The 17,392-nt window shown below is 48.0% G+C and overlaps 1 protein-coding gene across 1 annotated transcript in view; it reads right to left on the bottom strand.

Moving 5' to 3' along the window:
- Positions 1–17,392, bottom strand: part of LOC134968788 (cocaine esterase-like) — a 196,756-nt gene that overhangs the window by 30,243 nt on the left and 149,121 nt on the right. The window contains exon 6 of the mRNA XM_063944272.1: positions 1,629–1,782. Within this exon, the coding sequence (XP_063800342.1) occupies positions 1,629–1,782 (154 nt within the window). The remainder of the gene's footprint in view (positions 1–1,628; positions 1,783–17,392) is intronic.

Raw genomic sequence — 17,392 nt, 5'->3', positions numbered from 1 at the left:
GCATGGAGGTTGAACGCAAGTCACTAGCTTGGAAGGGCATCCCGAACAAAGTCCTTCCTACCCTGATACAGGCTAGGAAAGCAGTAATGTCTAAACACTATCATCATATTTGGAAAAAATATGTATCTTGGTGTGAGTCCAAGAAGTTTCCTGCTGTGGAGTTTCCACTGGGACGTTTTCTCCTCTTCCTGCAAGCAGGTATGGATATGGGCCTGAGGTTAGGATCCATAAAAGTCCAGATTTCGGCCCTATCCATTTTCTTCCAGAAACAGTTTGCTGCCCTCCCTGAAGTTCAGACTTTTCTGAAGGGAGTTCTGCACATCCAACCTCCCTTTTTGTCGCCAACGGCACCCCGGGATCTTAACGTGGTGTTACAGTTCCTGCAGTCGGATTGGTTTGAGCCTCTACAGGAGGTTGAGGTCAAGTTTCTCACGTGGAAGGCTGTCACTTTGTTGGCCTTGGCTTCTGCTAGACGTGTGTTGGAGTTGGGGGCTTTGTCATTTAAGTTCCTGACGAAGGTTGTGTCGGCATTTCATATCAACCAACCTATTGTGGTGCCAGTTGCTACTGACTCCTCAATTTCATCAAAGTCCTTGGATGTTGTAAGGGCTCTAAAAAATCAATGTGATAAGGACTGCTCGTCACAGAAAATCGGACTCTCCATTTGTCCTGTATGATCCCAAGAAACCTGGGTGTCCTGCTTCTATGCAGACGATCTCTCACTGGATCAGGGTCACTATCCAGCATGCGCATTCTACGGCAGGATTGCTATGTCCTACGTCTGTTAAGGCCCACTCTACTCATAAGATGGGCTCTTCCGGGGCAGCTGCCTGGGGTGTCTTGGCTTTACAGCTTTGCCGAGCGGCTACTTGGTCTGGGTCGAATACGTTTGCAAAGTTCTACAAGTTCGATACTTTAGCCCCTGAGGACCTGAAGTTTGCTCAATCAGTTCTGCAGGAGCCTCCGTGTTCTCCCTCCCGTTCTGGGAGCTTTGGTACATCCCCATGGTACTAATGTGGACCCCAGCATCCTCTAGGACGTAAGAGAAAATAGGATTTTAATTACCTACTGGTAAATCCTTTTCTCGTAGTCCGTAGAGGATGCTGGGCGCCCACCCAGCGCTTCGTGATCCTGCAGTGGTTACTTAGTTCAGTACTGCTTAGTTCTTGGTAAGTACTGTTTCGTTACTTGGTAAGTAATATTGTTCAGCAGTTGCTGATGTTTCAAGATAGTTAGCTTGGTTTGCCTTGTTGTGTGAGCTGGTGTGAATCTCGACACTATCTGTGTAATCCTTCTCTCGAAGATGTCAGTCTCCTCGGGCACAGTTTCTAGACCGAGTCTAGTAGGAGGGGCATAGAGGGAGGAGCCAGCGCACACTCTCAAACTCTTAAAGTGCCAATGGCTACTAGTGCACCCGTCTATACCCCATGGTACTAATGTGGACCCCAGCATCCTCTACAGACTACTGGTAGGTAATTAAAATCCCATTTTTAAAGAACACATCAGTGATATATACAGTTATGTGCAGTCTTAGAGGCATTTCTTATAGCATAATATTTCTACCCTCCGCCTTGTGTGGGCTAAATAGGAGAGAATACACTATAAAATATGATACTAATACATCATACCAGGGCAGAGACACTGACTCCTCCAGAAGACATCCCAAATATAGTGACAGAGTTGGGGTCTCCTCCAAAATCCACGATGTTCCCCTGAACCCACCGGAGCGCCTGCACCTGATCCAAGAATCCGTAGTTTCCCGGTAACTGCTCATCGCCAGAACTAGGACAGAGAAACACCGTCAGTTACATCACCTCTTACCAATATACAGAGCTGATTATCTATTAGAGCAGGATATCTCAGCTCCAACCACCCAGCATCCACAGTAGGTCATGTTTTCAGGATTTCTGTCTGTGGAAGTAGGTGGGATAATTACTGACCCGCATAGATTATTTCACCTGTGCAGGTTTAGAGATATCCAGAAAACCTGACCTGTTGGGGGTACTTGTGTTGAGAACCATCACATTAGTGTAAACCCCCCCCCCCCCCCTCTCCTCCTTTAATACCAGGGGTATATGGGCTACCTACAATACTACCAATGTACCTCCACCCGAGTATTGGGAAGTATTTATGGGCCTACTTGGGAAAACCCATGTGTAAATGTTACCATTGGAGTGTAATGGTGCAATAAGAATTTGGTAGAATAAGAGTACACAGTTATAGAAACCAATAGTGGTGTTTATTTCCCACTGGCCACTTTAGCCGACCTTTTCTCAGTAACCTCTAACACGCTCATGTGAGAATCACAGTAATATGACATACGGATATTTATAATGGTTTGATGTATTCTGAGTAAATCATAAACTACTATTCATATTTATTATGTATTCAGTATATAGTAGAATGTACTTCTATATGTATAAAGCTTACATTACAACACAATGAACCTCTGAAAATATAATGTTGCAATTAAACCCGGGTTTAAATTAGTCTCTTTAGGTACTTTAGTAACTTTAGTGCACTCGTTGGGGCCCTTCTTTTTTTGTATATCCAATATACTGTAGATGTGGCTCATGACCAATTGTCATACGACTTTAGCTGAAGAAATATGTAACTTTCCCGTATCTAGTGTTACTAGAAAATGTTCCAGGGTTGTTACACAATAATATACCATTTAATGTAGAATTGTTTATCCTTACACAGTCTCTCAGCAGAAAGGAAATTAAGTCACGGTAACTATAGCCCCTCTCCTCTGGATATACGTAGTGTTTAATGTCTCTCTATCGGAGGAGTTTCCTATAGCGTGCCTCTATTATGTGAAGATCCCAGGAGCGGCTGCTAAATGTAGATAGTCAGTTATACACCACCTTGGCTACAACCTGGGACTCCTAACACATATAACGTGACTGAAGGCCCATGACTGTATATTAAAGGCTTCCTCATCTCTCACCCACAACGGAGCCTCCTTGCAGTGAGCGGCACTGGTATGATAATAAATAATAATAAGCTGGGCAGCTGTTACAAGATAGTGAGGGCGCCATTCACCAGTATTACTCCCCCGACTCCCTGCTCTGCAGACTGGCACTGGGACTCGCTATTTCAGCTGCAGCCTCCTGAATGCCTGTCACTGGGAACACTGCCTCCTGGATCCGCTCCTTAGCTGCCAATCAATCTGCTGCTCTGCCTCCAGCTACACCTTGGTCTTGCAGCGGCTGGCCACCTCTCCAGCTCCACCCCAGGCTGGGTGTGTGTGCAGGGAGTATTTCATCTCCATAGTCCCGCACCAACAGCCCTGAGCTCCGCCTCTGTCACACCACCGCTGATGCCGGGACACCGCTGCACATGTCACAGCAGCTGACCAGGACTACAGGCTGCACACTACGGAAGCTGGCTGCTGGCTCTGAATCTGCCCACTTGCGATGCTGGCTTCGCCCACTTCCACTGCTGCCATCACATACCTCCCAACTGTCCTGATTTTCGCGGGACAGTCCAGTTTTTCAGGGTCTGTCCCGCTGTCCCACCCACGGGCCGCAGTGTCCCGCGGGCAGGGGGAGGTTGGGAGATAACTGTCACTGTGCCTCTCTGCGTGTGTAGGAGCCGCGGCAATTCCATGTAGTGTGCATGCACGCGCCAGCCTAACGCTGCAGAAGTCACGGGCAGTCTCTGCAGCTCAGACTACATTGGCCACGCCCCCTATCTGACGTGCGATGTTGGCGTGCCGCCCCGGCCCCGCCCCGCTGATTCACAGCGTCTTTTCCCTGGGGTGGGGCTTGACTGACTGAAAGATCTGATGGTCATGCTGTAAGGCTGGGGCTGGCTTGTGTGTGTGTTCTGTATTTATTTCATGCTACAATAGATTATAGATTATATATTATATATATATATATATATAGGTAGGTAAGTAGGTAGGTAAGTAGGTAGGCAAGTAGGTAGGTAAGTATATAGATATATAGATATATAGATATAGAGAGATGAGACAGAGATAGAATATCCTTTGTGGCGGCACTCCTGGGACTTATTAAATAAGGATTAGAGACACTAGTAACTGTTCATCATTTTGGTCCCCTTGGACCTTTATCGTGAGGGGTTTGTGATAAAGGTGCAAGGGAACTGAAATGTTGAACTGATACCAGTGTCTCTGATCCGGATTTAATAAGTCCCGGGAGTGCCGCCACAAAGAATTCTATTTATGGTGTATCAATTCAATACCCCGGACAGCACCAGGGAAAGGTTATATATATTTTTTTCATAATGTATGGATGGAGTGCCGACTTGGTCTTCTGTAATATATATATATATATATATATATATATATATATACAAACAAATATAGAAAACCACAGCACTCGCCACCCCAGAAGCGGGGTGCAGTGTCTGCACTCTCCACTCATAGGGTGGGGTGCATGCAGCCCATGGCCACCTACCCAAATACATACAAAATAGAGAATTCAGCACTCACCATAGCAAGCTCACTTGTCCTCACAACATCAATAAATAAATAAATGATGGGGGTTTAGTTGGTGGATTGGCCAATGCACGGAAGCCTGCATACCGATTTTCAGGACAAGTGAGCTTGCTATGGTGAGTGCTGAATTCTCTATTTTGTATATATATATATATATATATATATATACACATACACACACACACATACATATATATATATATATATATACATATACACACACACACACACATACATACATATATATATATATATATATATATATATATATATATATACACACACCCCGACTGTGGAGTTTGTATATTCTCCCTGTACTTGTGTGGGTTTACTCCGGGTACTCCGGTTTCCTCCCACACTCCACAAATATACCGGTAGGTTAATTGGCTCCAAGCAAATGTAACCCTTGCAATATACCTCCCAACATGATCCCGCTCCACGAGGGACACAATGCTCTGCTTCTGGACTTCTCTTAATTTATGATTGCCATTACCTGTATTATTATTATTATAGCGCACGCATATTCCGCAGCGATGTACATATATTTGCCCATTCACATCAGTCCCTGCCCCAATGGAGCTTACAATCTATATTGCCTATCACATGTACCCACACACATTCACGCTAGGGTTAATTTTTGTTGGGAGCCAATTAACCTACCAGTATATATTTTTGGATTGTGGGAGGAAACCGGAGTACCCGGAGAAAACCCACGCAAGTACAGGGAGAATATACAAACTCCACACAGTTAAGGCATGGTGGGAATTGAACCCATGACCTCAGTGCTGTGAGGCAGTAATGCTAACCACTACACCATCCGTACTGCCTTGAACACGTTAATGGATAAGAAAGGTGTTTCAGCACAGGTGCTGGCAATCAAAAATTAAAAAGGAAGAGCAGGAGCAGAGCATTGTGTCCTCCTGGATAGGGTCATGTTGGGAGGTATGACATAGGTATGAGCACTGGGTCAGTATTAGGGTAAAGCACAGGTGATGGTAATCATACAGTAAGAGAGAAGACCTGGAGCAGAGCATTATGTCCTCCTGGAGACTGGAGAGGTCATGTTGGGAGGTATGACATAGGTGTGAGCACTGGGTCACTATTGGGGTACAGCACAGGTGATGGTAATCATACAGTAAGAGGGAAGAGCAGGAGCAGAGCATTGTGTCCTCCTGGAGAGGTCATGTTGGGAGGTATGACATAGGTATGAGCACTGGGTCAGTATTAGGGTACAGCACAGGTGATGGTAATCATACATTAAGAGGGAAGAGCAGGAGCAAAGCATTGTGTCCTCCTGCAGGGGTCATGTTGGGAGGTATGACATAGGTATGAGCACTGGGTCAGTATTGGGGTACAGCACAGGTGATGGTAATCATACAGTAAGAGGGAAGAGCAGGAGCAGAGCATTGTGTCCTCCTGGATAGATCATGTTGGGAGGTATGACAAAGATATGAGCACTGGGTCAGTATTAGGGTATAGCACAGGTGATGGTAATCATACAGTAAGAGGGAAGTGCAGGAGCAGAGCATTGTGTCCTCCTGGAGAGGTCATGTTGGGAGGTATGACATAGGTGTGAGCACTGGGTCACTATTGGGGTACAGCACAGGTGATGGTAATCATACAGTATGAGGGAAGAGCAGGAGCAGAGCATTGTGTCCTCCTGGAGAGGTCATGTTGGGAGGTATGACATAGGTATGAGCACTGGGTCAGTATTGGGGTACAGCACAGGTGATGGTAATCATACAGTAAGAGGGAAGAGCAGGAGCAGAGCATTGTGTCCTCCTGGAGCGGGTCATGTTGGGAGGTATGACATAGGTATGAGCACTGGGTCAGTATTAGGGTACAGCACAGGTGATGGTGATCATACAGTAAGAGGGAAGTGCAGGAGCAGAGCATTGTGTCCTCCTGGAGAGGTCATGTTGGGAGGTATGACATAGGTGTGAGCACTGGGTCACTATTGGGGTACAGCACAGGTGATGGTAATCATACAGTAAGAGGGAAGAGCAGGAGCAGAGCATTGTGTCCTCCTGGAGAGGTCATGTTGGGAGGTATGACATAGGTATGAGCACTGGGTCAGTATTGGGGTACAGCACAGGTGATGGTAATCATACAGTAAGAGGGAAGAGCAGGAGCAGAGCATTGTGTCCTCCTGGAGAGATCATGTTGGGAGGTATGACATAGGTATGAGCACGGGGTCAGTATTGGGGTACAGCACAGGTGTCATGGTAATCATACAGTATGAGGGAAGAGCAGGAGCAGAGCATTGTGTCCTCCTGGAGAGGTCATGTTGGGAGATATGACATAGGTATGAGCACTGGGTCAGTATTAGGGTACAGCACAGGTGATGGTAATCATACAGTAAGAGCAGGTGCAGAGAATTGTGTCCTCCTGGAGAGGTCATGTTGGGAGGTATGACATAGGTATGAGCACTGGGTCAGTATTAGGGTACAGCACAGGTGATGGTAATCATACAGTAAGAGGGAAGTGCAGGAGCAGAGCATTGTGTCCTCCTGGAGCGGGTCATGTTGGGAGGTATGACATAGGTATGAGCACTGGGTCAGTATTGGGGTACAGCACAGGAGATGGTAATCATACAGTAAGAGGGAAGCGCAGGAGCAGAGCATTGTGTCCTCCTGGAGCGGGTCATGTTGGGAGGTAAGACATAGGTATGAGCACTGGGTCAGTATTAGGGTATAGCACAGGTGATGGTAATCATACAGTAAGAGGGAAGTGCAGGAGCAGAGCATTGTGTCCTCCTGGAGAGGTCATGTTGGGAGGTATGACATAGGTGTGAGCACTGGGTCACTATTGGGGTACAGCACAGGTGATGGTAATCATACAGTAAGAGGGAAGTGCAGGAGCAGAGCATTGTGTCCTCCTGGAGAGGTCATGTTGGGAGGTATGACATAGGTGTGAGCACTGGGTCACTATTGGGGTACAGCACAGGTGATGGTAATCATACAGTAAGAGGGAAGAGCAGGAGCAGAGCATTGTGTCCTCCTGGAGAGGTCATGTTGGGAGGTATGACATAGGTATGAGCACTGGGTCAGTATTGGGGTACAGCACAGGTGATGGTAATCATACAGTAAGAGGGAAGAGCAGGAGCAGAGCATTGTGTCCTCCTGGAGAGATCATGTTGGGAGGTATGACATAGGTATGAGCACGGGGTCAGTATTGGGGTACAGCACAGGTGTCATGGTAATCATACAGTATGAGGGAAGAGCAGGAGCAGAGCATTGTGTCCTCCTGGAGAGGTCATGTTGGGAGATATGACATAGGTATGAGCACTGGGTCAGTATTAGGGTACAGCACAGGTGATGGTAATCATACAGTAAGAGCAGGTGCAGAGAATTGTGTCCTCCTGGAGAGGTCATGTTGGGAGGTATGACATCGGTATGAGCACTGGGTCAGTATTAGGGTACAGCACAGGTGATGGTAATCATACAGTAAGAGGGAAGTGCAGGAGCAGAGCATTGTGTCCTCCTGGAGAGGTCATGTTGGGAGGTATGACATAGGTATGAGCACTGGGTCAGTATTGGGGTACAGCACAGGTGATGGTAATCATACAGTAAGAGGGAAGAGCAGGAGCAGAGCATTGTGTCCTCCTGGAGCGGGTCATGTTGGGAGGTATGACATAGGTATGAGCACTGGGTCAGTATTAGGGTATAGCACAGGTGATGGTAATCATACAGTAAGAGGGAAGTGCAGGAGCAGAGCATTGTGTCCTCCTGGAGAGGTCATGTTGGGAGGTATGACATAGGTGTGAGCACTGGGTCACTATTGGGGTACAGCACAGGTGATGGTAATCATACAGTAAGAGGGAAGAGCAGGAGCAGAGCATTGTGTCCTCCTGGAGAGGTCATGTTGGGAGGTATGACATAGGTATGAGCACTGGGTCAGTATTGGGGTACAGCACATGTGATGGTAATCATACAGTAAGAGGGAAGAGCAGGAGCAGAGCATTGTGTCCTCCTGGAGAGATCATGTTGGGAGGTATGACATAGGTATGAGCAAGGGGTCAGTATTGGGGTACAGCACAGGTGTCATGGTAATCATACAGTATGAGGGAAGAGCAGGAGCAGAGCATTGTGTCTTCCTGGAGAGGTCATGTTGGGAGATATGACATAGGTATGAGCACTGGGTCAGTATTAGGGTACAGCACAGGTGATGGTAATCATACAGTAAGAGCAGGTGCAGAGAATTGTGTCCTCCTGGAGAGGTCATGTTGGGAGGTATGACATAGGTATGAGCACTGGGTCAGTATTAGGGTACAGCACAGGTGATGGTAATCATACAGTAAGAGGGAAGTGCAGGAGCAGAGCATTGTGTCCTCCTGGAGAGGTCATGTTGGGAGGTATGACATAGGTATGAGCACTGGGTCAGTATTGGGGTACAGCACAGGTGATGGTAATCATACAGTAAGAGGGAAGAGCAGGAGCAGAGCATTGTGTCCTCCTGGAGAGGTCATGTTGGGAGGTATGACATAGGTATGAGCACTGGGTCAGTATTAGGGTACAGCACAGGTGATGGTAATCATACAGTATGAGGGAAGAGCAGGAGCAGAGCATTGTGTCCTCCTGGAGAGGTCATGTTGGGAGGTATGACATAGGTATGAGCACTGGGTCAGTATTGGGGTACAGCACAGGTGATGGTAATCATACAGTAAGAGGGAAGAGCAGGAGCAGAGCATTGTGTCCTCCTGGAGCGGGTCATGTTGGGAGGTATGACATAGGTATGAGCACTGGGTCAGTATTAGGGTACAGCACAGGTGATGGTAATCATACAGTAAGAGGGAAGAGCAGGAGCAGAGCATTGTGTCCTCCTGGAGAGATCATGTTGGGAGGTATGACATAGGTATGAGCACGGGGTCACTATTGGGGTACAGCACAGGTGTGATGGTAATCATACAGTATGAGGGAAGAGCAGGAGCAGAGCATTGTGTCCTCCTGGAGAGGTCATGTTGGGAGGTATGACATAGGTATGAGCACTGGGTCAGTATTAGGGTACAGCACAGGTGATGGTAATCATACAGTAAGAGCAGGTGCAGAGCATTGTGTCCTCCTGGAGAGGTCATGTTGGGAGGTATGACATAGGTATGAGCACTGGGTCAGTATTAGGGTACAGCACAGGTGATGGTAATCATACAGTAAGAGCAGGAGCAGAGCATTGTGTCCTCCTGGAGAGGTCATGTTGGGAGATATGACATAGGTATGAGCACTGGGTCAGTATTGGGGTACAGCACAGGTGATGGTAATCATACAGTAAGAGGGAAGAGCAGGAGCAGAGCATTGTGTCCTCCTGGAGAGGTCATGTTGGGAGGTATGACATAGGTATGAGCACTGGGTCAGTATTAGGGTACAGCACAGGTGATGGTAATCATACAGTATGAAGGAAGAGCAGGAGCAGAGCATTGTGTCCTCCTGGAGAGGTCATGTTGGGAGGTATGACATAGGTATGAGCACGGGGTCAGTATTGGGGTACAGCACAGGTGTCATGGTAATCATACAGTATGAGGGAAGAGCAGGAGCAGAGCATTGTGTCCTCCTGGAGAGGTCATGTTGGGAGGTATGACATAGGTATGAGCACTGGGTCAGTATTAGGGTACAGCACAGGTGATGGTAATCATACAGTAAGAGCAGGTGCAGAGCATTGTGTCCTCCTGGAGAGGTCATGTTGGGAGGTATGACATAAGTATGAGCACTGGGTCAGTATTAGGGTACAGCACAGGTGATGGTAATCATACAGTAAGAGGGAAGTGCAGGAGCAGAGCATTGTGTCCTCCTGGAGAGGTCATGTTGGGAGGTATGACATAGGTATGAGCACTGGGTCAGTATTGGGGTACAGCACAGGTGATGGTAATCATACAGTAAGAGGGAAGAGCAGGAGCAGAGCATTGTGTCCTCCTGGAGGGGTCATGTTGGGAGGTATGACATAGGTATGAGCACTGGGTCAGTATTAGGGTACAGCACAGGTGATGGTAATCATACAGTAAGAGCAGGTGCAGAGCATTGTGTCCTCCTGGAGAGGTCATGTTGGGAGGTATGACATAGGTATGAGCACTGGGTCAGTATTAGGGTACAGCACAGGTGATGGTAATCATACAGTAAGAGCAGGTGCAGAGCATTGTGTCCTCCTGGAGAGGTCATGTTGGGAGGTATGACATAGGTATGAGCACTGGGTCAGTATTAGGGTACAACACAGGTGATGGTAATCATACAGTAAGAGGGAAGTGCAGGAGCAGAGCATTGTGTCCTCCTGGAGAGGTCATGTTGGGAGGTATGACATAGGTATGAGTACTGGGTCAGTATTGGGGTACAGCACAGGTGTGATGGTAATCATACAGTAAGAGGGAAGAGCAGGAGCAGAGCATTGTGTCCTCCCGGAGAGGTCATGTTGGAAGGTATGACATAGGTGTGAGCACTGGGTCAGTATGAGGATACAGCACAGATGATGGTAATCATACAGTAAGAGGGAAGAGCAGGAGCAGAGCATTGTGTCCTCCTGGAGAGGTCATGTTGGGAGGTATGACATACTGTAGGTATGAGCACTGGTTCAGTATTAGGGTACAGCACAGGTGATGGTAATCATACAGTAAGAGGGAAGAGCAGGAGCAGAGCATTGTGTCCTCCTGGAGAGGTCATGCTGGGAGGTATGCTTGTATGAATGTGTCTGTGTGTACATGTGATAGGGAATATAGAGTATAAGCTCCACCTGATCCATCTCATGACAGTGTCATGAGAGTGCCAGGAGCATGTAAGCTGACTTCCATGCTCACTCGTGGCTTGCAGATGAGGATGGGACACCTGTCTCAGACAGATCCTTTGCACCCAACATGGAGTGGGTGCAAAAACATATATTGAGGGCAACTGCGGGCAATCAGGGGTGGGATGCATAGTTATATTCGTCATTCATCGGCGGATTAGAGCATTCTAGCATAAAGAGGAAAGTACGGTAGGCTGCTGCAGCCATACAGAAAGGAGGCTGCAAATGTGTCTGACTCAGAATCAGGCTGTAAATGTACAGGAGTAAGAGAACACAGCCTTCACTGTAACTGAAAATGGAATACGTGTGTGTCATACTTACCGACAATCTGGCCGCCCCCTCCGGGAGGAGGCAGCCGGGTCGGGGCAGCAGGCAGATGTTTAGGGGCGGGATTGGGGGCGTGGCTGCATGCTCACGTCATCATGGCCCCACCCCCTATCTAGCAATGCCGATAATATTGGCATTGCAAGGCAGATGGCGGGGCCGGGATGACGTGAATCGCGTTATCTGACCCCCAGACCACCCACTTTCAATTGCGCCGCCGGGGGTTTGTTAGGAGATGCGGGGGGGTTGCGGGTGGTGGGCGATCGGCCAGGAGACTTGACCACTCTTCCGGGTGGGCTGGGAGCCTCACAGCCATTTCGGGAGAGTAGGCAGGTATGGTGTGTGTGTGTGTGTGTGTGTGTGTGTGTGTGTGTGTGTGAGTATTTACTATATTTAATTAAGTGTTGTGTTTGTGCTTTTGTTTCCACGATGATAGCTATCAGAGTATAAAGCAGGCATTTGTGATGAGTACCAGCCATGGCAGATGCGAACGAAAAAGCTTCAGCAAAGAAAAAAAACAAAAAGACTTTGCTTATATAAAGATTCTCGGCGAAAAGAGCCCCCTTTCCTTCAAAAATCAAGGCGAGGAAATCAAGGCGAGGGTCATCATTTGCTTTTTGTGAATTTTGCACATCTGGTTTTTCTGTAGGTCATGGGGGGATATAATGATATCACCAAACATATAGCTACAGAAAAAATAAGAATTTACTCACCGGCAATTCTATTTCTCGTAGTCCGTAGTGGATGCTGGGGACTCTGTAAGGACCATGGGGAATAGACGGGCTCCGCAGGAGACTGGGCACTCTAAAAAAGATTTAGGACTACCTGGTGTGCACTGACTCCTCCCCCTATGACCCTCCTCCAAGCCTCAGTTAGGACACTGTGCCCGGAAGAGCTGACACAATAAGGAAGGATTTTGAATCCCGGGTAAGACTCATACCAGCCACACCAATCACACTATATAACTCGTGATAGGAAGGAACCCCGGTTAACAGTATGATAACAATGGAGCCTCTGAACAGATGGCTCACCATAACAACCCGATTTATGTAACAATAACTATGTACAAGTATTGCAGACAATCCGCACTTGGGATGGGCGCCCAGCATCCACTACGGACTACGAGAAATAGAATTACCGGTGAGTAAATTCTTATTTTCTCTAACGTCCTAGTGGATGCTGGGGACTCCGTAAGGACCATGGGGATTATACCAAAGCTCCCAAACGGGCGGGAGAGTGCGGATGACTCTGCAGCACCGAATGAGAGAACTCCAGGTCCTCCTCAGCCAGGGTATCAAATTTATAGAATTTTGCAAACGCGTTTGCCCCTGACCAAGTAGCAGCTCGGCAAAGTTGTAAAGCCGAGACCCCTCGGGCAGCCGCCCAAGATGAGCCCACCTTCCTTGTGGAATGGGCTTTCACATTTTTAGACTGCGGTAGTCCCACCGCAGAATGCGCCAGCTGAATAGTGCTACAAATCCAGCGCGCGATAGACTGCTTAGAAGCAGGTGCACCCAGCTTGTTGGGTGCATATAAAACAAACAGCGAGTCAGTTTTCCTGACTCCAGCCGTCCTGGAAACATACATTTTCAGGGCCCTGACTACGTCCAGAAACTTGGAATCCTCCAAGTCCCTAGTAGCCGCAGGCACCACAATAGGTTGGTTCAAGTGAAAAGTAGAGATGAACGCCGGAAATTTTTCGTGTTTTGTGTTTTGGTTTTGGGTTCGGTTCCGCAGCCGTGTTTTGGGTTCGACCGCGTTTTGGCAAAACCTCACCGAAATTTTTTTGTCGGATTCGGGTGTGTTTTGGATTCAGGGTTTTTTTTCAAAAAACCCTAAAAAACTGCTTAAATCATAGAATTTGGGGGTCATTTTGATCCCAAAGTATTATTAACCTCAAAAACCATAATTTACACTCATTTTCAGTCTATTCTGAATACCTCACACCTCACAATATTATTTTTAGTCCTAAAATTTGCACCGAGGTCGCTGTGTGAGTAAGATAAGCGACCCTAGTGGCCGACACAAACACCGGGCCCATCTAGGAGTGGCACTGCAGTGTCACGCAGGATGGCCCTTCCAAAAAACCCTCCCCAAACAGCACATGACGCAAAGAAAAAAAGAGGCGCAATGAGGTAGCTGACTGTGTGAGTAAGATAAGCGACCCTAGTGGCCGACACAAACACCGGGCCCATCTAGGAGTGGCACTGCAGTGTCACGCAGGATGGCCCTTCCAAAAAACCGTTCCCCAAACAGCACATGACGCAAAGAAAAAAAGAGGCGCAATGAGGTAGCTGACTGTGTGAGTAAGATAAGCGACCCTAGTGGCCGACACAAACACCGGGCCCATCTAGGAGTGGCACTGCAGTGTCACGCAGGATGGCCCTTCCAAAAAACCCTCCCCAAACAGCACATGACGCAAAGAAAAAGAAAAGAAAAAAGAGGTGCAAGATGGAATTGTCCTTGGGCCCTCCCACCCACCCTTATGTTGTATAAACAGGACATGCACACTTTAACCAACCCATCATTTCAGTGACAGGGTCTGCCACACGACTGTGACTGATATGACGGGTTGGTTTGGACCCCCCCCAAAAAAGAAGCAATTAATCTCTCCTTGCACAAACTGGCTCTACAGAGGCAAGATGTCCACCTCATCATCATCCTCCGATATATCACTGTGTACATCCCCCTCCTCACAGATTATCAATTCGTCCCCACTGGAATCCACCATCTCAGCTCCCTGTGTACTTTGTGGAGGCAATTGCTGCTGGTCAATGTCTCCACGGAGGAATTGATTATAATTCATTTTAATGAACATCATCTTCTCCACATTTTCTGGATGTAACCTCGCACGCCGATTGCTGACAAGGTGAGCGGCGGCACTAAACACTCTTTCGGAGTACACACTTGTGGGAGGGCAACTTAGGTAGAATAAAGCCAGTTTGTGCAAGGGCCTCCAAATTGCCTCTTTTTCCTGCCAGTATAAGTACGGACTGTGTGACGTGCCTACTTGGATGCGGTCACTCATATAATCCTCCACCATTCTTTCAATGGTGAGAGAATCATATGCAGTGACAGTAGACGACATTTCCGTAATCGTTGTCAGGTCCTTCAGTCCGGACCAGATGTCAGCATCAGCAGTCGCTCCAGACTGCCCTGCATCACCGCCAGCGGGTGGGCTCGGAATTCTGAGCCTTTTCCTCGCACCCCCAGTTGCGGGAGAATGTGAAGGAGGAGATGTTGCTGACAGGTCGCGTTCCGCTTGACTTGACAATTTTCTCACCAGCAGGTCTTTCAACCCCAGCAGACTTGTGTCTGCCGGAAAGAGAGATCCAAGGTAGGCTTTAAATCTAGGATCGAGCACGGTGGCCAAAATGTAGTGCTCTGATTTCAACAGATTGACCACCCGTGAATCCTTGTTAAGCGAATTAAGGGCTCCATCCACAAGTCCCACATGCCTAGCGGAATCGCTCCGTGTTAGCTCCTCCTTCAATGTCTCCAGCTTCTTCTGCAAAAGCCTGATGAGGGGAATGACCTGACTCAGGCTGGCAGTGTCTGAACTAACTTCACGTGTGGCAAGTTCAAAGGGCATCAGAACCTTGCACAACGTTGAAATCATTCTCCACTGCGCTTGAGACAGGTGCATTCCACCTCCTATATCGTGCTCAATTGTATAGGCTTGAATGGCCTTTTGCTGCTCCTCCAACCTCTGAAGCATATAGAGGGTTGAATTCCACCTCGTTACCACTTCTTGCTTCAGATGATGGCAGGGCAGGTTCAGTAGTTTTTGGTGGTGCTCCAGTTTTCTGTACGTGGTGCCTGTACGCCGAAAGTGTCCCGCAATTCTTCTGGCCACCGACAGCATCTCTTGCACGCCCCTGTCGTTTTTTTAAAAATTCTGCACCACCAAATTCAAGGTATGTGCAAAACATGGGACGTGCTGGAATTTGCCCAGATTTAATGCACACACAATATTGCTGGCGTTGTCCGATGCCACAAATCCACAGGAGAGTCCAATTGGGGTAAGCCATTCCACGATGATCTTCCTCAGTTGCTGTAAGAGGTTTTCAGCTGTGTGCGTATTCTGGAAACCGGTGATACAAAGAGTAGCCTGCCTAGGAAAGAGTTGGCGTTTGCGAGATGCTGCTACTGGTGCCGCCGCTGCTGTTCTTGCGGCGGGAGTCCATACATCTACCCAGTGGGCTGTCACAGTCATATAGTCCTGACCCTGCCCTGCTCCACTTGTCCACATGTCCGTGGTTAAGTGGACATTGGGTACAGCTGCATTTTTTAGGACACTGGTGACTCTTTTTCTGAGGTCTGTGTACATTTTCGGTATCGCCTGCCTAGAGAAATGGAACCTAGATGGTATTTGGTACCGGGGACACAGTACCTCCAACAAGTCTCTAGTTGGCTCTGCAGTAATGATGGATACCGGAACCACGTTTCTCACCACCCAGGATGTCAAGGCCTCAGTTATCCGCTTTGCAGTAGGATGACTGCTGTGATATTTCATCTTCCTCGCAAAGGACTGTTGGACAGTCAATTGCTTGGTGGAAGTAGTAAAAGTGGTCTTACGACTTCCCCTCTGGGATGACCATCGACTCCCAGCAGCAACAACAGCAGCGCCAGCAGCAGTAGGCGTTACACGCAAGGATGCATCGGAGGAATCCCAGGCAGGAGAGGAATCATCAGAATTGCCAGTGACATGGCCTGCAGGACTATTGGCATTCCTGGGGAAGGAGGAAATTGACACTGAGGGAGTTGGTGGGGTGGTTTGCGTGAGCTTGGTTACAAGAGGAAGGGATTTACTGGTCAGTGGACTGCTTCCGCTGTCGGCCCAAGTTTTTGAACTTGTCACTGACTTATTATGAATGCGCTGCAGGTGACGTATAAGGGAGGATGTTCCGAGGTGGTTAACGTCCTTACCCCTACTTATTACAGCTTGACAAAGGGAACACACGGCTTGACACCTGTTGTCCGCATTTCTGGCGAAATACTTCCACACCGAAGAGCTGATTTTTTTGGTATTTTCACCAGGCATGTCAACGGCCATATTCCTCCCACGGACAACAGGTGTCTCCCCGGGTGCCTGACTTAAACAAACCACCTCACCATCAGAATCCTCCTGGTCAATTTCCTCCCCAGCGCCAGCAACACCCATATCCTCCTCATCCTGGTGTACTTCAACACTGACATCTTCAATATGACTATCAGGAACTGGACTGCGGGTGCTCCTTCCAGCACTTGCAGGGGGCGTGCAAATGGTGGAAGGCGCATGCTCTTCACGTCCAGTGTTGGGAAGGTCAGGCATCGCAACCGACACAATTGGACTCTCCTTGTGGATTTGGGATTTCGAAGAACGCACAGTTCTTTGCGGTGCTACTGCTTTTGCCAGCTTGAGTCTTTTCATTTTTCTAGCGAGAGGCTGAGTGCCTCCATCCTCATGTGAAGCTGAACCACTAGCCATGAACATAGGCCAGGGCCTCAGCCGTTCCTTGCCACTCCGTGTGGTAAATGGCATATTGGCAAGTTTACGCTTCTCCTCCGACAATTTTATTTTAGGTTTTGGAGTCCTTTTTTTACTGATATTTGGTGTTTTGGATTTGACATGCTCTGTACTATGCCATTGGGCATCGGCCTTGGCAGACGACGTTGCTGGCATTTCATCGTCTCGGCCATGACTAGTGGCAGCAGCTTCAGCACGAGGTGGAAGTGGATCTTGATCTTTCCCTAATTTTGGAACCTCAACATTTTTGTTCTCCATATTTTAATAGGCACAACTAAAAGGCACCTCAGGTAAACAATGGAGATGGATGGATACTAGTATACAATTATGGA

This window comes from Pseudophryne corroboree, chromosome 11 (assembly GCF_028390025.1).
Source record: "Pseudophryne corroboree isolate aPseCor3 chromosome 11, aPseCor3.hap2, whole genome shotgun sequence".
NCBI classification, from domain to species: Eukaryota; Metazoa; Chordata; class Amphibia; order Anura; family Myobatrachidae; genus Pseudophryne; species Pseudophryne corroboree.
This window is presented reverse-complemented; position numbering and strand designations above follow the sequence as displayed.